This window comes from Oncorhynchus nerka, linkage group LG22 (genome assembly GCF_034236695.1).
Source record: "Oncorhynchus nerka isolate Pitt River linkage group LG22, Oner_Uvic_2.0, whole genome shotgun sequence".
Classification (NCBI taxonomy): domain Eukaryota; kingdom Metazoa; phylum Chordata; class Actinopteri; order Salmoniformes; family Salmonidae; genus Oncorhynchus; species Oncorhynchus nerka.
In genome coordinates this window covers 67,381,736-67,400,892 of record NC_088417.1, presented here as the reverse complement: position 1 = coordinate 67,400,892, position 19,157 = coordinate 67,381,736, and the positions used below count along the sequence as shown (strand labels likewise).

At 44.7% G+C, this 19,157-nt stretch overlaps 1 protein-coding gene and 1 non-coding gene across 6 annotated transcripts in view; one reads left to right on the top strand and one right to left on the bottom strand.

The window, feature by feature from the left end:
• Positions 1 to 19,157, top strand: part of LOC115105535 (active breakpoint cluster region-related protein-like) — a 250,947-nt gene that overhangs the window by 163,154 nt on the left and 68,636 nt on the right. For all 5 annotated transcript variants that reach the window (XM_065007331.1, XM_065007332.1, XM_065007333.1 and 2 more), the window contains 6 exons: positions 651 to 773; positions 2,988 to 3,063; positions 3,219 to 3,323; positions 7,999 to 8,073; positions 15,765 to 15,862; positions 16,037 to 16,168. In XM_065007331.1, the coding sequence (XP_064863403.1) occupies positions 651 to 773; positions 2,988 to 3,063; positions 3,219 to 3,323; positions 7,999 to 8,073; positions 15,765 to 15,862; positions 16,037 to 16,168 (609 nt within the window). The remainder of the gene's footprint in view (positions 1 to 650; positions 774 to 2,987; positions 3,064 to 3,218; positions 3,324 to 7,998; positions 8,074 to 15,764; positions 15,863 to 16,036; positions 16,169 to 19,157) is intronic.
• Positions 5,565 to 5,640, bottom strand: trnag-ucc (transfer RNA glycine (anticodon UCC)). Its single transcript has one exon. It is a non-coding gene; the product is annotated as a tRNA-Gly (tRNA).

Here is a 19,157-nt window from a genome sequence, read left to right as displayed (position 1 = left end):
TAATATGGACTTCTTTTACCAAATAAATATCTTCTGTATAGCAACACTACCTTGTCACAACACAAGTGATTGTTCAAATGCACACCTGTTAATTGAAATGCATTCCAGGTGACTACCTCATGAAGCTGGTTGAGAGAATGCCAAGTGTGCAAAGCTGTCATCAAGGCAAAGGGTGGCTACTTTGAAGAATCTCAAATATAAAATATATTTTGATTTGTTTAACACTTTTTTGGTTACTACATGATTCCATATGTGTTAGTTCTGGAGAGGAAAAACAGAAGGCACGTAGTATTCCTGAGATTCGTAGCGTTCAGGAAGGGGGTCATAATATTTTGTAGCTTAAATCGTTCAAACGCTAGAGCCAAATTCATATGAACAGAAACAAACATGCCACATAGGCGCTAGAAAAGTGCTAGACAACCACACAATAGACAACCACATTAGTGCTTATCATTTTGGCAATCAACGTCGGATTTTGGTTGGGATTTTTGTTGCGTATCTTTTATTAGTGTTCAGAATTGGTCAAAGGGCCAGTCTACATTCATAAATGGGCCAGATCTTGCTCGCAGGCCGCCAGTTGAATATCCCTGCAGTATAACAAACTGTATGTTAACATACTGCGTGCTCTGTTTGTTTCTGTGTGTGTGTAGAAAGCACTAAAGGGCCAGAGTCGTAATGTGGAGCGTCTGAGGAAGAAGATGAATGAGCAGGAGTCCTGGCTGCTGTTACACTCTCCCACCATCCCTTTCCGCATACACAATAAACATGGCAAGGTATGCTGCAACTGCGTAATCACTGGCCTGGGATCAGATAGATTGTCTTCCTCCAATGGTTAGGATAAAGACTGGGGGTTGGGTAATCTGATGCTAGATCTGTGGTTAGCAACTATGTCCATGACTGCAATGCTAATATACTGATACTGATACCACCCTGCATCCCACTGATTGGCTTGCCTCTGAAACTAAGCATGGTCGGTTTTTGGATGGGAGACCAAATGCTGCTGAAAGTAGTGTTGGTGGGCCAGTAGGGGGCACTCTTCACTCTGGTCTAAGGAGATACCAATACCCCAGGGAAGTGAAGGAGACATTTCCCTGCGTAGGGTGCTGTCTTTCGGTAGAGACGTTAAACGGGTGTCCTGACTGTGGTTATTAAAGATCCATTGACACTTATTGTATGAGTAGAAGGGTTGATTCCATCATGGCCACCTAATCATTCCTAATTGGCATACAGTGCATTCGGGAAGTATTCAGAACCCTAGACTTTTCCACATTTTGTTACGTTACAGCCTTATTCTAAAATGCATTAGATCGTTTTTTTTCTCATCAATCTAAACTCAATACCCCATAATGACAAAGCGAAAACAGGGTTTTAGAAATTTTTCCAATGTTTACTTATTTACGTAACTATTCAGACCCTTTGCTATGAGACTTGAAATTGAGCTCAGTTGCATCCTGTTTCCATAACTTGTTTGGAGTCTACCTGTGGTAAATTCAATTGATTGGATATGATTTGGAAAGGCACACGCCTGTCTATATAAGGTCCCAAAGTTGACGGTGCATGTCAGAGCAAAAACCAAGCCATGAGATCGAAGGAATTGTCCGTAGAGCCCCGAGACAGCATTGTGTCGAGTCACAGAGGAAGGGGGAAAGGTACCAAAAATGTCTGCAGCATTGAAGGTCCCCAAGAGCACAGTGGCCTCCATCATTCTTAAATGGAAGAAGTTTGCAACCACCAAGACTCTTCCTAGAGCTGGCTGCCCGGCCAAACTGAGCAATCGTGGGAGAAGGGCCTTGGTCAGGGAAGTGACCAAGAACCCGTTCGTCACTCTGACAGAGCTCCAGAGTTCCTCTGTGTAGATGGGAGAACCTTTCAGCAGGACAACCATCTCTGCAGCACTCCACAAATCAGTCCTTTATAGTAGAGTGGCCAGATGGAAGCACATAACGGCCCGCTTAAAGTTTGCCAAAAGGCAGCTAATGGACTCTCAGACCATGAGAAACAAGATTCTCTGTTCTGATGAAACCAAGATTGAACTCTTTGGCCTGAATGCCAAGCGTCACTTCTGGAGGAAACCTGGCACCATCCCTACGGTGAAGCATGGTGGTGGCAGCATCATGTTGTGGGGATGTGTTCAGTGGCAGGGACTGGGAGACTAGTCAGGTTCGAGGAAAAGATGAACGGAGCAAAGTACAGTGAGATCCTTGATGAAAACCTGCTCCAGAGCACTCAGGACCTCAGACTGGTGCGGTTCACCTTCCAACAGGACAACGTCCCTAAGCACACAGCCAAGACAACGCGTGAGTGGCTTTGGGACAAGTCTCAATGTACTTGAGTGTCACAGCCAGAGCCCGGACTTGAACCCGATCGAACATCTGTAGATGTTTGTAGAGACCTGAAAATAGCTGTGCAGCGACTCTCCCCGTCCAACCTGACAGAGAGGATCTGCAGAGAAGAATGGGAGAAACTCTCCAAATACAGGTGTGCCAAGCTTGTAGCTTCATACCTTAGAAGACTTGAGGCTGTAATCACTGCCAAAGGTGCTTCAAGAAAGTAAAGGGTCTGAATACTTATGTTAATGAAATATTAACGTTTATTTATTTATAATTAATTTGCAAAAATGTCTAAACTGTTTCTGCTTCGTCATTATGGGGTATTGTGTGTAGATTGAAAAATGAAACAATTTTTATCAATTTTAGAATAAGGCTGTAACGTAAACAAAATGAGGTCTGAATACTTTCCGAATGCACTGTATATCACTCCTCATCTCTCCACCATGCTAGCTGATGTGTGGTGGGCGTTCTGGCACCAAAATGGTTGCCATATATCTCCCAGGTGGGTGCTACACATTGGTGGTGGATGAGGTGATTTCCCCCTTACTTTGTAAAGCACTAAATAAACCCAATACATGTATTATTATGATTTACTTTCCCACCACAGGAGGGAGCTGTTGTCATATAAAATGTGATTTCCCCCTGTTTTGTCCTCAGAGCTACCTGTTCCTCCTGTCTTCAGACTATGAGAGGTCAGAGTGGAGGGAGAGCATCCAGAAACTACAGAGGAAAGGTACAGGAAGAGTCAGGAGAGTGAGCAGACAGGCTGATATAGTTTTTGTTTTTAAACAACTATGCCATGGATTCAATGCCTTCAATGCAAATGTTAAAAACCAATGGCCTGGCTGTATGTTCAGGTTTATTAATGGTGTGTTTCTGTGTCTTCAGATCTGCAGACGTGTCAGTTGAGCTCTGTAGAGCTGCAGGTCCTCACCAGCTCCTGCTTCAAACTCCGAACCGTCCACAACATTCCTGTCACCAGTTATAAAGACGGTAGTACACACAATTTCATCTCTCCTTCCTTTCCCCTCGTTGGAGTTAAAACACACATTCACCTCTCCTTCCTTTCCCCTCCGTTTGGAGTTAAAACACACATTCACCTTTCCTTCCTTTCCCCTCCGTTTGGAGTTAAAACACACATTCACCTTTCCTTCCTTTCCCCTCCGTTTGGAGTTAAAACACACATTCACCTCTCCTTCCTTTCCCCTCCGTTTGGAGTTAAAACACACATTCACCTCTCCTTCCTTTCCCCTCCGTTTGGAGTTAAAACACACATTCACCTCTCCTTCCTTTCCCCTCCGTTTGGAGTTAAAACACACATTCACCTCCTTCCTTTCCCCTCCGTTTGGAGTTAAAACACACATTCACCTCTCCTTCCTTTCCCCTCCGTTTGGAGTTAAAACACACATTCACCTCTCCTTCCTTTCCCCTCGTTGGAGTTAAAACACACATTCACCTCTCCTTCCTTTCCCCTCCGTTTGGAAAACACACATTCACCTCTCCTTCCTTTCCCCTCCGTTAAAACACACATTCACCTCTCCTTCCTTTCCCCTCCGTTTGGAGTTAAAACACACATTCACCTCTCCTTCCTTTCCCCTCCGTTTGGAGTTAAAACACACATTCACCTCTCCCTTTCCCCTCCGTTTGGAGTTAAAACACACATTCACCTCTCCTTCCTTTCCCCTCCGTTTGGAGTTAAAACACACATTCACCTCTCCTTCCTTTCCCCTCCGTTTGGAGTTAAAACACACATTCACCTCTCCTTCCTTTCCCCTCCGTTTGGAGTTAAAACACACATTCACCTCTCCTTCCTTTCCCCTCCGTTTGGAGTTAAAACACACATTCACCTCTCCTTCCTTTCCCCTCCGTTTGGAGTTAAAACACACATTCACCTCTCCTTCCTTTCCCCTCCGTTTGGAGTTAAAACACACATTCACCTCTCCTTCCTTTCCCCTCCGTTTGGAGTTAAAACACACATTCACCTCTCCTTCCTTTCACCTCTCCCCTCCCTCCGTTTGGAGTTAAAACACACATTCACCTCTCCTTCCTTTCCCCTCCGTTTGGAGTTAAAACACACATTCACCTCTCCTTCCTTTCCCCTCCGTTTGGAGTTAAAACACACATTCACCTCTCCTTCCTTTCCCCTCCGTTTGGAGTTAAAACACACATTCACCTCCCTTCCTTTCCCCTCCGTTTGGAGTTAAAACACACATTCACCTTTCCTTCCTTTCCCCTCCGTTTGGAGTTAAAACACACATTCACCTCTCCTTCCTTTCCCCTCCGTTTGGAGTTAAAACACACATTCACCTCCTTCCTTTCCCCTCCGTTTGGAGTTAAAACACACATTCACCTCTCCTTCCTTTCCCCTCCGTTTGGAGTTAAAACACACATTCATCTCTCCTTCCTTTCCCCTCGTTGGAGTTAAAACACACATTCACCTCTCCTTCCTTTCCCCTCCGTTTGGAGTTAAAACACACATTCACCTCTCCTTCCTTTCCCCTCCGTTTGGAGTTAAAACACACATTCACCTCCCCTCCGTTTGGAGTTAAAACACTTCCTTTCCCCTCCGTTTGGAGTTAAAACACACATTCACCTCTCCTTCCTTTCCCCTCCGTTTGGAGTTAAAACACACATTCACCTCTCCTTCCTTTCCCCTCCGTTTGGAGTTAAAACACACATTCACCTCTCCTTCCTTTCCCCTCCGTTTGGAGTTAAAACACACATTCACCTCTCCTTCCTTTCCCCTCCGTTTGGAGTTAAAACACACATTCACCTCTCCTTCCTTTCCCCTCCGTTTGGAGTTAAAACACACATTCACCTCTCCTTCCTTTCCCCTCCGTTTGGAGTTAAAACACACAAATATATCTCCTATTTTCTCAGCACAAGAATTGAAATGGTTTGGTAAGGAATCTAGGTTACATAGTGTTTCTCATCTAATGATAACCTGTGTGTGTGTTGCAGCAGGGTTCAGATGGGATGTTTGGATTGGGGTGACATTAAAGCCAGCTGGGAGGCCCACTTTGAGCTCCCAGGATGCACTGGGGGACAGGAAATTGCAGGGAGACACACACTCACACACAACACTGTTATACCACTGCACTCACACATTAAACAAACAAGAGCATTCATGAGGTCTTCATAAACAGTACTTCTTCACATTTACGTCATTAAGCAGATGCTCTTATCCCGAGTGACACAGTAGTAAGAGGACAATTTTTGTGTACTTTTTCGTACTGGTCCCCCATGGGAATCGAACCCACAACCCTGCCATTGGAAGTGCCATGCTCTACCAACTGAGCCACATGGGACCCCACTATGCACCACAAATTGGGGTGCAATCCCACAATCATGGTGTTCATGGTAGCTTCCTTAGAGATATACTATCTTTATCAAAAGACAAACATGTTTTCTTGCAAGGCAAGGGTGTTTCTCCTCCTGTACTTTTGCTTACTCTGAATGATACATTGTCATCTTGCTAGATTTCTGCTAGATTTGGTTTAGTAAGTTGGATATCATGTACTGTAGTATAAATCTAAATTGGCCACAATATTTGCAAGTCACATAATGATTATCTGAGTCTGGCCACAGCATTGTAAACCCATGATTACAGACGGTGATATACACTGAGTGTACAAAACATTAGGAACACCTTTCTAATATTGAGTTGAACAGTCAGAACAGTCGAAAGCGTTCCACAGGGATGATGACTCCCACAGTTGTGTCAAGTTGGCTGGATGTCATTTGGGTGGCGGAGCATTCTTGATACACATGGGAAACTGTTGCACGTTCAAAGGCACTTAAATCTTTTGTCTTGCCTATTCTCCCTCTGAAAGGCACACACACACAATCCATGTCTCAATGTTTTATTTATTTTTTATTTTACCTTTATTTAACTAGGCAAGTCAGTTAAGAACAAATTCTTATTTTCAATGACGGCCTAGGAACAGTGGGTTTAACTGCCTGTTCAGGGGCAGAACGACAGATTTGTACCTTGTCAGCTCAGGGATTTGAACTTGCAACCAACGCACTAACCACTAGGCTACCCTGCCGCCCCAATTGTCTCAAGGCTTAAAAACCCTTCTTTAACCCGTCTCATCCCCTTCATCTACACTGATTGAAGTGGATTTAACAGGTGACATCAATAAGGGATCATAGCTTTCATCTGGATTCACCTGGTCAGTCTGTCATGGAAAGAGCATGTTTTGTACACTGTGTATTTTGATGGTACAGTGCACCCCCAATTGTGGTGACCTGAAGTTCTGCTTCTGGCAGGCAATGACTTCCTGATTTGTTTACATTGAGCTTGTCAAAGCAACTCCCTTTATACTCACATCAAACACTTTTGTTTTCTCTCCAGTTTCGAGGGGATCTGAAAGGTGGTTAAGCAAAGCACAGGTTTACATTCTTTCTCATCGGTAGTCACTTTATAGCACAGTATTGCAAAAAAGTCTCCAGGTCAGTTCATTGGCATTTGACATACGTTCAACACCCACAACAGACACACACCATGCTATGACATTATTACATGGCGTAGCAGAGGAGATCAAATCAAACAAGCCGGAGGAGGAATGTGATCCGCTCGTTACCATCGCTCTGTCTGACACGGGCCATTATAGTGACCAGGTGGAAGAAACTAGCTACAGATCTAGGATCAGATTACTCTAACTCCGGTCCTAACCTTAACCATCTTCTTTGAGTATTTTTGTTGTGGTTAAGATCCAGTCAGAGTAGCATCTCTGATAATGAGCAGTGGAGGGGGGCTAAAGGTTAGAGTCTGGAGTAGATCTTCTCTTGGCTTCTCCTTCTCTCTTGGTGGCATGACCTGTCTGTGACTGGACATATACAGTCCATAGCACCATACATACACGTGACATATTGTTTTTCCAGGACTCAGTTGTTAGTCTCTCATCTCCGTAGTGGTCCAGAACATGACCCGATGGGCCTGCAGGGCGCTCCAAACAGGCCATCTCCAGTTTCAACCCCCTGTTTATTTACCAGGAAACGCGCAGGCCTCTGCAACATAATCATGCGGAGGCCAGGGGACAAGAGAGGGAGAGGGGAAGCTTAGGTGTGTGAGTGTGTTGGATTGTGTGTGTAGGCTGGTGTGTGTGTTTTCAAGGGCCACCCAAGAACATGCTTGTGAATATTTAAGTCGAAGGCTTAGATACATACACTATGGGGCAAAATGATTCCTCCTGTTTTCCTGCTTATGTCACAGAGAAATTAGGGAGTTGTGGGAAAGCTGTATGGGATGCCTTGGTGTAGAGGTCACACCTGTAGAGGTTAAACCTGAGCTACTCCATCTACCACAGCTCTGTGTGTGTGTGTGTGTGTGTGTGTGGACCAAGTCCTCTTCATCCTCTTTGCTTCCTGCTCCCACATGGGGCTTCAGTTAGTCTACCTGAAAGAATACCTCACACAAGCACACGAACACACACAACCATTCACTGAAATATATACTACTACACTGTTCATTGCGAATGAGATGTACCCTCGGCTATGAGGTCCCCTACGGACCCTGGTGAAAAGTAGTGCACTATAAAGGGAATAGGGTACCGTTTGCGATGCACCCTCGAGGTTATGAGAATGTATTGTCCCAGGTCACATCCAGGTCAATGATAATGGGTGTGACAGATGGTGACTAACTGTGTTGTGTTGTGTGTTCCAGATGAAGAAACCCCAGGCCTGTATGGATTCCTCCATGTGATCGTCCACTCTGCTAAAGGCTTCAAAGAGTCAGCCAGTAAGTCTCTCTCTGTCATACTGGGCTTGTACTGCACTGTGTTCAGCGTGTGTGCGTGTTTGGATGTGTGTTTGGATGCGCACGCGTGTCTGTCAGCATCTTTCAGCTATTGTATGTGTGCCCGACACCAGGATGTTCATCTTCTGACTCAGCACTTCTTGATGGTTCGAGCATATCATTTACAGTTTGTGCCACAACCAACAAAGAGGACAGAGGTGACAGGGAGAAAGGGTTCATGGTTACCATGTCTGTCCCTGCACACTGGTTCTCTTCTCTACAGTAAAGCCTTTTACAAGGCCACAACATAGACCCCCAGCACAGAGGTAGAAGTTACCACTGAAACAGGGTCAGGTATTATTTCACCCCCTTCATGGTTAAGAACTTGGAGTAATGGGTTTTCTGATCCAAAATCTGTGGTTCGGTGCAACTGCTACCTCGTGCTCTTAATGACTTGTGACCGGGGTTCTCCTGGTAAAAGAGAGGGATAGGGAGAGCATGAGAGGGATAGGGAGAGCATGAGAGGGATAGGGAGAGCATGAGAGGGATAGGGAGAGCATGAGAGGGATAGGGAGAGCATGAGAGGGATAGGGAGAGCATGAGAGGGATAGGGAGAGCATGAGAGAAAGTGGGAGAGAGAAAGAGGGAAAGGCGATTGAGAGCGGGAGCGGTGGGGAGCGAGAGAAAATATATAGAGAAAGGAGGAAATGTAGGGACGGGAGAGATGGAGGAAGAGATTGAATTGGAGAGAAAGAGAAAAAGAGAAAGAAAGCTACAGGGCCAGTCCCTGAGGAGCAGCTCTGGACCAAAGTCACATTCCTGTGGCTCCTTTGATGCTCGGGGCCGTCAGGGACACAACTACTCCATAAAGAGAGCTAACGGGAACAGCGTAGTCCCTACACAGCCACAGCCGAGCTCTCAAGGGACACACACACACACACAAACAGACAGTGAAGGCCAGGAGAAGCCTCTTCTCTCCATCCCTATCTCGCTTTCTCTCTCCCCCCTCTGTCTCTCAGCCCTGGCCTCCCCCTACCTGGTGCGTGCATGGGATGGCCATGCCTGCCTGTATGTGTTATCAGGGGGATATGATGTCAGAGAGCCCCTGAGTGGCTCAGATATGTCTGTACTAGACAGCTGCTGCTCCACTCAACACTCTCCACTGCCTGTTACCTTTTTACACAAGAAGCATCGGTTCAAATATCACCACAGCAGAAAAAAAAGACCCAACGAAATATGCCTCCGCCTCAGATACCATGGCAGCCTGTACTGTAGTGTACCTTATGAAAGCTTCAGAGAGAGGGTTTATTGTGTAATGGATTGGGGGAAAAATGGAAAGCTGTTTCCACTGAAAGCCTGTTTGATCCTCACCGGAGCAGAGTGGGCAGAATTGTTTAAAAATGAAGAAGAAGCATGTTGAAGTGGTTTGGTTGTACTTTTCCCTCCATTTTCTCATGGACCGTACCATTGGCATGCCCCTCTGATATGCAGGGGCTGGGGGAGTATGGTTACCATGGCATTGTCCTGATGGATCCTGCCCTCTGAAATGTAAGAGTTTCTGTTTTAGTTTAAACACCCCTCCACTGGTACATAGCGTCTCCTATGTGTATGTAGTGGATGGTAGCTAGTCATAGCTAGCATAATGATGCAGTTACGCCACCTACATACTTGAGACCAAGTCACCTCTGAACCCCAACAACCTGGTTCAACAGTATGATAGAGTATAGTTGACTTGGAGTGTGTGGAGTATGGTTGGGAGAGTGGAGTTAAATCTCAGAGCGAGTTGGTAGATGTTTCATCTATCCAGCGTCTTGTGGAGTTTGGATGACATTTCCCCTAATATATCTCACCACCAGTCATGCTGGCCACCCCCCTCCAGACCACTGTTAATCAGGGAGATGTCATCTGCCTCCGTCCACACAATTATTCATGCATCCCAAATGGCACCCTATTCCCTATGTAGAGCACTACTTGTCAAAAGTAGTACACTACACTGAGTGTACAAGACACTAGGAACACCTGCTCTTCCCATGACCGATCCCTTATTGATGTCACCTGTTAAATCCACTCAGTGTAGATGAAGGGGAGGAGGCAGGTTAAAGAAGGATTGGTGAAGCTGTTCCACTCCCTGTATATAGGGAATAGGATGCTGTTTGGAACACAAGTCTGATCGAGATGTCTTAGTTTGTTTGGGGAATTCCTTTGAGAAGGGACATTACGGAGACTGTAGAGTGGACCGTACATTACGGAGACTGTAGAGTGGACCGTACATTACGGAGACTGTAGAGTGGACCGTACATTACGGAGACTGTAGAGTGGACCGTACATTACGGAGACTGTAGAGTGGACCGTACATTACGGAGACTGTAGAGTGGACCGTACATTACGGAGACTGTAGAGTGGACCGTACATTACGGAGACTGTAGAGTGGACCGTACATTACGGAGACTGTAGAGTGGACCGTACATTACGGAGACTGTAGAGTGGACCGGACATTACGGAGACTGTAGAGTGGACCGGACATTACGGAGACTGTAGAGTGGACCGGACATTACGGAGACTGTAGAGTGGACCGTACATTACGGAGACTGTAGAGTGGACCGTACATTACGGAGACTGTAGAGTGGACCGTACATTGCGTGGACCGGACTGTAGAGTGGACCGTGGACCGTACATTACGGAGACTGTAGAGTGGACCGGACATTACGGAGACTGTAGAGTGGACCGGACATTACGGAGACTGTAGAGTGGACCGTATGTGGATCTGATATTTCATGTGTTTAGTTTTATTGTCAGCTTCCCCGGTCTCTGCCCTTCAATTTTGTGTTGCTCTGATTCGATCTTTCGAGCGTATTGTGTGTACAAGCCGTATGTCAACCATTTGCTCCCTTCAATAAGTGTGTGTGCCTGTGTGTTGGTGATTCTGTATGTGTTGTGTGTGTGTGTGTATTTGCTTGTGTACTTGTATACAGTACTATTGTATGTGTAGCTCGTAACACTACAACATCCGGTGCCTCCAGTCCTTCCTATCCAGTCCTTCCTATTGGACACTAGAGGTAGGGGATATACACTACCTCTCCGGGGTTGTTTTTAGAAACTGCATTATGTACAAACATGTCCTATTAAAACGATCTTATCAACACTGCCACCCGTAGTTTCTTTCAATAGGAAGCAGATACACATTTCAGCTCAGGGCAACGTTTCAAAAGTGGGTCAGAGGAAGTAACTAAGAGTCTACTGGTCCCCCCAAAATACAATAAAAGAAATAAGAGGAAAACATTGACCTAGAATAGAGGTGTTTAAGCATTGGAGTCAACATGGGAACGCTTTGTACACCTTGTAGAGTCCATTTCCTGACGAATTGAGGCTGTTCTGAGGGCAAAAGTCGGTGCAACTCAATATTAGGAAAGTGTTACACTGAGTGTATAAAACATTAGTATGTCATGTTTTGAACTTTATGTAGGGGAGAGATTTTCTCATCTCTGCCTCTCTATGCATAATGTAATCCAGCCCTCCCTGCATCCTTTACTCATGCAACAGTTAGTGTTATCATCCCGGATCCAATTAAAAATAATTTGATAAGACAATTTCCTTCTTCATAATGTTCCTTCCTTGGAATTCCATTTTTCCCCCAATAAGTTCTAAATAAAGCAGTAGATTCATCATGTTACAGTCGGGAGCTGTGTTTGGGAGGCAGGCAGGGAGACAGACACACACCACACACACACACATCACACACCACACACACACCATCAAGCAGACAAACCCTCCTCCCTGTCTCTAGGTCGTGTTGTTCTTTCAGACCCAGTTTAGATGTACTGATTGCTTTAAGTCTTCAGAATGACTGTTTTAGTCTCATTTTTTGCTGACCACTGTTTCACCTACCAATGAACACATATCTGCAGGCTAGGATTAGAAAGAGGTCTCACACACACACACACAAACAAAGATAAGGGGTCAACTTCCAGGTCGTCTGGACAGAATCAGGATGGTATCCATTAACCTGTGTTTGACTGGTAAGACTCCTCACTGACCACCAGATTCATGAGGTCAGGAAGAGGCCTCCTAATAAAATGACAGCCCTCAGGGCTTATTCAACCAATCACCACCAGAAGCCAGCTCTCATTTTCACTGTGTCACATTTCTGAAGGCTCCTTTGGCAACACTACTAGCACACATTAAAACAAGTTCTAAATATGTTCCTTCTGGCCCTGTTTTTAGTTGTAGGATTTCAGGTCCAGGCCAATAAACCTAGTTCAGATTTGAAGGGAAAATAAACTTTGAGATAAAAGTAGCCCAGGAGAATGTTTCCCTTAGTGATGTTGGGTTTACACTAAATCTGAACAGTCATAACTTTCAGAAAGGTACTTGGGACAGAGGTGTAAATCTGACACAGCAGGGAGTTGTGCTTCCGATATATTTTTTTCTCTTAACGAAGCCAAATGCTATTTCTGTGAGCATTAACAGTGATAAACTACCCTGTCTAACTCTGAACTCACTTCAGTGCAGCAGCACACTAGGCCTGTGTCCAATTATGTACAATACTATTTATTTCCCAGTAGTCTTGAGTTTCCCATACTTTGTGTGCGTCCCAAATGACACCCTATTCCCTACCCATAGAGGGCCCATAGAGCTCTGGTCAAATGTAGTGCTCTATATAGGGAATAGGGTTCCATTCGGGACTCAGACTTTGAATTGAAGTGATATACAGACAGTAGTTAGTGTGTGTTCCTCCTCAGCCATTGGTTGTCAGGTCACTCTGATAGACACCCACATAGCGGATGTGTCTAATTACTAAAGCGTAACTCCATTTTGAACACCCCCCCCCCCCAAATGATCAGTTACACCCTTCCCGTGCCCTTCCTCGCTCCAGTCTGGATCCTTCTGCTTGGTTGGTAGGATACCTTAACCCCAAGGACCAAGTCACTATTATTCGAGTCACAAGCAACTCTCAAGTCAAGATGTTCCGAGTCTCAAGTCGAGTCCCATGTAGAATGGGTAAAGACTCGAGTCAATTCCAAGTTGTGCGTTCTAAGAGCCAAGTCAAGTTGGGTCACAAGTTTTCAAGTCAAATCTCAAGTCAAGTAAAAACAAAATCTATATTTGCAACGACTTGATTAGCTACAAATATTTGTCTATTTATCAAGGCTACAGGACAGCCCTTTTCATTATTTTGTCTTTGACATGTTTTTATTAGCCTATGGAATTGTAAAATATGGACCTTCTAGCATGAAATCAGCAGAAGGAAAGGCAGGTTGACAATCAGCAGAAGGAAAGGCAGGTTGACAATCAGCAGAAGGAAAGGCAGGTTGACAATCAGCAGAAGGAAAGGCAGGTTGACAATCAGCAGAAGGAAAGGCAGGTTGACAATCAGCAGAAGGAAAGGCAGGTTGACAATCAGCAGAAGGAAAGGCAGGTTGACAATCAGCAGAAAGAAAGCCAGGTTGACAATCAGCAGAAGGAAAGGCAGGTTGACAATCAGCAGAAGGAAAGGCAGGTTGACAATCAGCAGAAGGAAAGGCAGGTTGACGTGCTCAGTGTAGATTTATTTACGGGTCTTGGTGATCCAATGGTGAAAGCTCCATATCATACACAATATACAAGTCCATTAACCAAATATACATGGGCAATAGACCAAAAGAAATAGCCTCTATATCAAGCTTAACCTGACCTGTCTAAACGGACACTGGTAGCTGGCAAGACTGTACAGCTTCCCCTTGAGAAACCAAATCAAATCCATCAAACAAGAGCTCAAACTGGTAGGCCTACATAATATAAACACTTGGGCCCGAGACCATACCTTTACCCAATTGGCAATTGCAACCATTAAACTGGTTCTACAACATAAAAGGCTATTTCCACATATATTGGTACATTCATCTTAATCCGACAATGATATTTCAACACCATGCATACAAGGAACAGTAATGTTATCTTATTCAGTGTTCTGACTCCAAAGCGTGGAGAGCAGGCCACGGAGCCTACTTCTATGCGAACTGAGGCGCGCACGCGTATATTGCGCACAACAAAAATGACAGCGATATAGGACACAGACACGCGGATCTCCGACAGCCCAGGAAATATGAACAAAGGAAACGTATGAAAGGAAAATGTATCGTAGTAGGCCTATCAAATACAGTAAGGTTGATGATGAATGATGAATCGCAAGCAGTTATTGCATTATTAGATGGAATATAGATTTACCTCCCGAGTGGCGCAGCGCTAAGGCACTGCATTGCTGGTTCTTTCCCAGTTTGTGTCACAACCGGCCGTGACCTGGAGTCCAATTGGGCGGCGCACAATTGTTCCAGGGTCGTCCGGGTTAAGGGAGAGTTTGGCTGGGGTAGGCCGTCATTGTGAATTAGAATTTGTTCTTAACTGACTTTCCTAGTTAAATAAATGTTACATTAAAATACCTCATAGCGCCTATGAGTTTAAGCATGTGAAAGCAACAGCAAAGAGAGCAAGTGAAGAGCAGTGCCTATGGTGCTTCTTCGCCACAGTAGTATTTGATTTGAACAAATTCCAAATGCAGGCTTCATAAGTCAATTATAAATATCAAGCAATTGTTACATACCAAAAGACCAGTTGTCCTATGCTAGTAATTGTTGCCCCATTTCCGATGAGCTTGCAAAGTTAACAGTTAATATTCTTGATCACCAAACACTTTTTGGAGCTGCATATTTATATATTATGGCAATCCTCACTCCCTAAATTTGGACATTTGCGCATTTTATAGCTGTACAGCAAATCAGCATTCTGTTCGCTAGCTCACCCAACCTGTGTTGATTGACAGTTTCCAATCAGAGTGCCGAGTGTGCGTTTCACTAGCCAGTCTGTTGCAGTTTTCTTTTTTTTGTAAGGGCGATTCTGTTGCGGTCTTTGTCTGCGTGTAGATTAATCCACGTAGTCTTTGTGCCACAAAATGAGTGACAAAACATTACAAAACCTGGCCAGATAGTTTCAAGTCATAAGTCTCAAGTCAAAGTCGAGTCCCGAGTCTTGAGGCTCGAGCCTCAAGTCATCAGATTTGTGACTCGAGTCCACAAGTCTGCCTAACCTAATCCAGATCTTGATATGTCTATGAGCTAAACCCAGACAGACATGGGTCATGCTATTGTTTTCATATTGCTATGCCATGTGTCACAATGTACTACAGTGTAAACACAGTCTCTAGTTCTGTGCGTGGGTGATGTGACTGTGTGTGCAGCCGTGGCACCTCCCAGGGGTAAGGGTGGGTAACCATCCATCATGCTGTCAGAGAGCAGTCGAGACCCCAGGGACTAGCGGGGCTGGAGAGAGAGGTCTCTTAGACCAGTGCAGGGGAGACATTGTAATGGATATCTGGATAAATGGCCTATGGAGACTAGTGCATTAGCATAAACATGAGTACATTAGCCTAGCTGATGCTCTGCTGAGCTGAAGGGAATACCTGGCCCTGAGGGTGGGTGGGTGGGCGGGCGGGCGGGCGTGTGCCTTTATTCATTCTATCAGTAATACAGGCCTCTACCATTAGGTGGTAAGGGCTTGAGAAACTAATTGTCAGTGACCATTGATACAGACATGATCTAGCTCTACACAATTGTGGTACGATCATATTAAAATGTCTATCCATTTACTGTAAGTATTGTGTTATAAGTGCTGATTATTTTAGATTCACTCATTGTGATTTTTGACTCCTGTGTCCTGTTCAGATCTGTACTGTACCCTGGAGGTGGACTCCTATGGCTACTTTGTCAGCAAGGCCAAGACCCGCGTCTTCAGAGACACCACTGAACCACAGTGGAACGAGGTGAGAGACCAACACTCATCAGAGCTCCAATGTTCAGATCGTATTTCAGTCAGTTAGTCATGCTGTCAACAGGACGTTGAACTCAATATCCAATACTCCATCATTCGGTCTGTTATTTGGACCAATAGGAAATTGAACCCTATTATTATGTCCTTCCTGTCTGTTGTCCAATAGGAATTTGAGATTGAGCTGGAAGGTTCTCAGTGCCTGCGGATCCTGTGCTACGAGAAATGCTACGACAAGACCAAGCTCAACAAGGATGACAATGAGATCGTGGACATCATCATGGGCAAGGGCCAGGTGCAGGTAAGGAGAGAGGGACAACCCTCACATCATGAATTCAAACTCGCTTTGTAATTAATCCATAAGCATGTATGGACTTATGGACCTTCACAGAAACATACAGTACCAAAAGCCATGGAGCAATGCGTCCAGCTCAGACTTTTCCCCAACGTGTGACTCACTCTTATTGTTGTCTGGTCTCTTGTGTGCAATAGTTGGGTTTTGTTGTGGTGGACTACTTTGACGTGGGTAGGTTGGTTTAACTGTCTGAGAAAGAGGGCCAGAGAGAGAGTGAGTATTAGAGACTGTGTACATGGGAGGTTTTCCCCTTCCTTGTGGGAAAATACACTCTTAAAAAATTCCTCGCTCTCAGAATGTCCTGTGACTGTAACATGTTTGGGAAGGTTGTGCATTGCTATCTGTGGTTAATTATTAAGACTAGTCTCAATAGTCTCTTCCCACAACCACTGTACCACCATGACTCTGACAAGGGAGAATTAGAGGCCACTATTTGTGGATTTCCCAGAGACTCCTTGTTCTTGCATAATGTCAAGTAGGGCTTAACTCTTTTCATTTACTCTGTAGCTGCGTAGTGTAGTTGTGACTTTCCACTGTCATCTTAATGATAGTTCTTCTCCTCTTCAGGCCTGTTTAAGTTATCCCAGCGTCCGCCATCTTTGATTTTCCTCCTAAATCTGGGTCAACTTTGAGGATTATTAAAGGACGAATACTAAAGAATCCACAGTACTGTATTGTTGCTTTTTTCTCTAGTGGTGCAATCGTAGTGTAGCTAGAGGTGAGCTTGGAGCAAGTTTGACTCTTTAGTTCCTTAACCTGCTTTTCCTGAGTTCATTTTTTTCACTACTCCCACACAGAAATCAGTGTCAACTATTCACTGGTGTTGTTGGTGGTTGTTACAGAACAGCCTTTTCAGGTAAAAACAAGCTCACTGCCTGGTCGTCATGGGAATACCGAGCACTCTCAAATGGAAGAGTCTGGAAAGTGGGGCAAACTAGAAATACTGAGTGAAAAATGATTCATTTTAAGACAAGTCACAGCTAAAGCGTTCTTCTCCAAACGATTCAACTAGTGTTGTGTGGAGAATATACTTAGATGGTATATTAGATGTCTATTATATAAATAACAAACTATTAGCCTAGATTGTTCATAATCTTCTTACATTACTTATCTTACACTCCAGCATCTCTTTAGTTCTTGGAAGTGTGTCTGTTTTCTGTCCTTGACTGGCGTGTCAATGCTTCTCTTCCTCTTCAAGTATAGCGAAGAATCTCACTCCAAGCTGCCCTCTCATTGGCAGTCCAATTTTGAGAGAGTTAGTTTTTATTGAGCTGTTTAAATGGTTGCCTGTTTCTATTTTCCTGACAACGTGTAGAAAAGTCGTTTGGACTGAGCAGGTTTTATTTGCCTCTAGTGAGAGCGTGTCTGGCCTGTCTAAGTGAATGGTCCTCGTACGAACTCTGCCTAGTAACTGAGGAATGTCCACGTTCTCTCGCTATGCTATGCATTCTGAGATGTCAGGTACTTGAGTTATGGTGACGTCATCATAGCCCATATGTGTCATCCATTTTGTCCCAGCATGTGGTATACCCCTCTTCCTCCCCTGACAGCCTCTAAGGCAGTAGTTCTCAAACCGCTCCTCAGTGACCCCCAGACATTTCATAATTTTGTTGTAGCCCTGAACTAACTCATCTTATTCACCTATTCGAGGGCTGATGATTAGCTGACAAGTTGAATCAGGTGTGCTAGCTCTTGAATAGATCAAATGCATGGAACGGCTGGGGGTCCCCGGGGAGAGGTTTGAGAACCACCGCTCTAAGGGTCTCTGAAGTATTATCAAGTATGATTGGTTGTAACGCTTTCTGGGAACATGCAGTTTACACTACTCCAGTGTTTCCCAACTCCAGTCCTCCAGTACCCCCAGCAATACACATTTATATTGTAGCCCTGGACATGCATACCTGATTCAACTTGTCAACTAATCATCAAGCCCTTGATGAACTGAATCAAGTATGTTTGTCCGGGGATACAACAAAAATGTGTGCTGTTGGGGGTACTGGATGCCTGAAGTTGGGAAACACTGGACTCCATACAGCAAACACTACTACTACTCCTACAACATACACTTCTTCAGTACAGTAGAGTACCGACAATAGTGATATTACTACCAGTAATGATTTGTTCTATTTCTGTCTATTTTAATTTCCTGGTCTGATCTATAAATGAGGATTAGTCATATTGAGAAGAAAGCCTAATAAAGGTTAATTAAAGCACCCCCTGATCTTTGGCCAGGCACCTTTTTGAAACATATTATATTCCACTGGAATCCTTGTAATGGGTTAATGAGGTTTCTCGTTTTCCTGCACAGATGCAGAGGGGGAGTGGATGAGTGAGCCTGTTACCTCTGATTGAACTGATTAGGGGTGGAACACTAGACTTTGGAGGATGTGTAGGATAAGTGTGTGTGTGGGTACTGAGGCACTGAGCTACAGACCTGCCTCATACCAACTTCAAGCCCATGGCTAAGATGTAATGTACGCTCTACTCACTCATAGGGGTACAACAGCCTGGCAGAGAGGCACACTAATGTCTTCTGGGAAAACGCACTGCCACCCAGCCAACAACAGCCACGTTGTCAAAAAATGAACAAATAATGAAATATATTATTCCCCACATGTTGTTCCCTGCTTGCTGTTGGAAAAAGGAGTGAGAGAAGAGAATGGCATGTTCAGTCCCAGGCTGAGAGATGGTGGGATTGTGATTGGTGATGAGTGTTGCTGGGGGAGAGGAGAGTTTCACTCTGCAGTGAGAGAGGCAGCCAATTACTTATCGCTGTAAGAGAGGCTTGAGCTGAAAAGGAAACTCTCAAAAGAGAGAACTTCTCAGTATTTCCTTTACTTGCATCAGTGCTATCGGCTTAGCGTGGGAGGCCATGTCCTTGATATGATTGTGACTGCTGCTATGTGTAATAGTGCTGATTAAGGGATAGGGACAC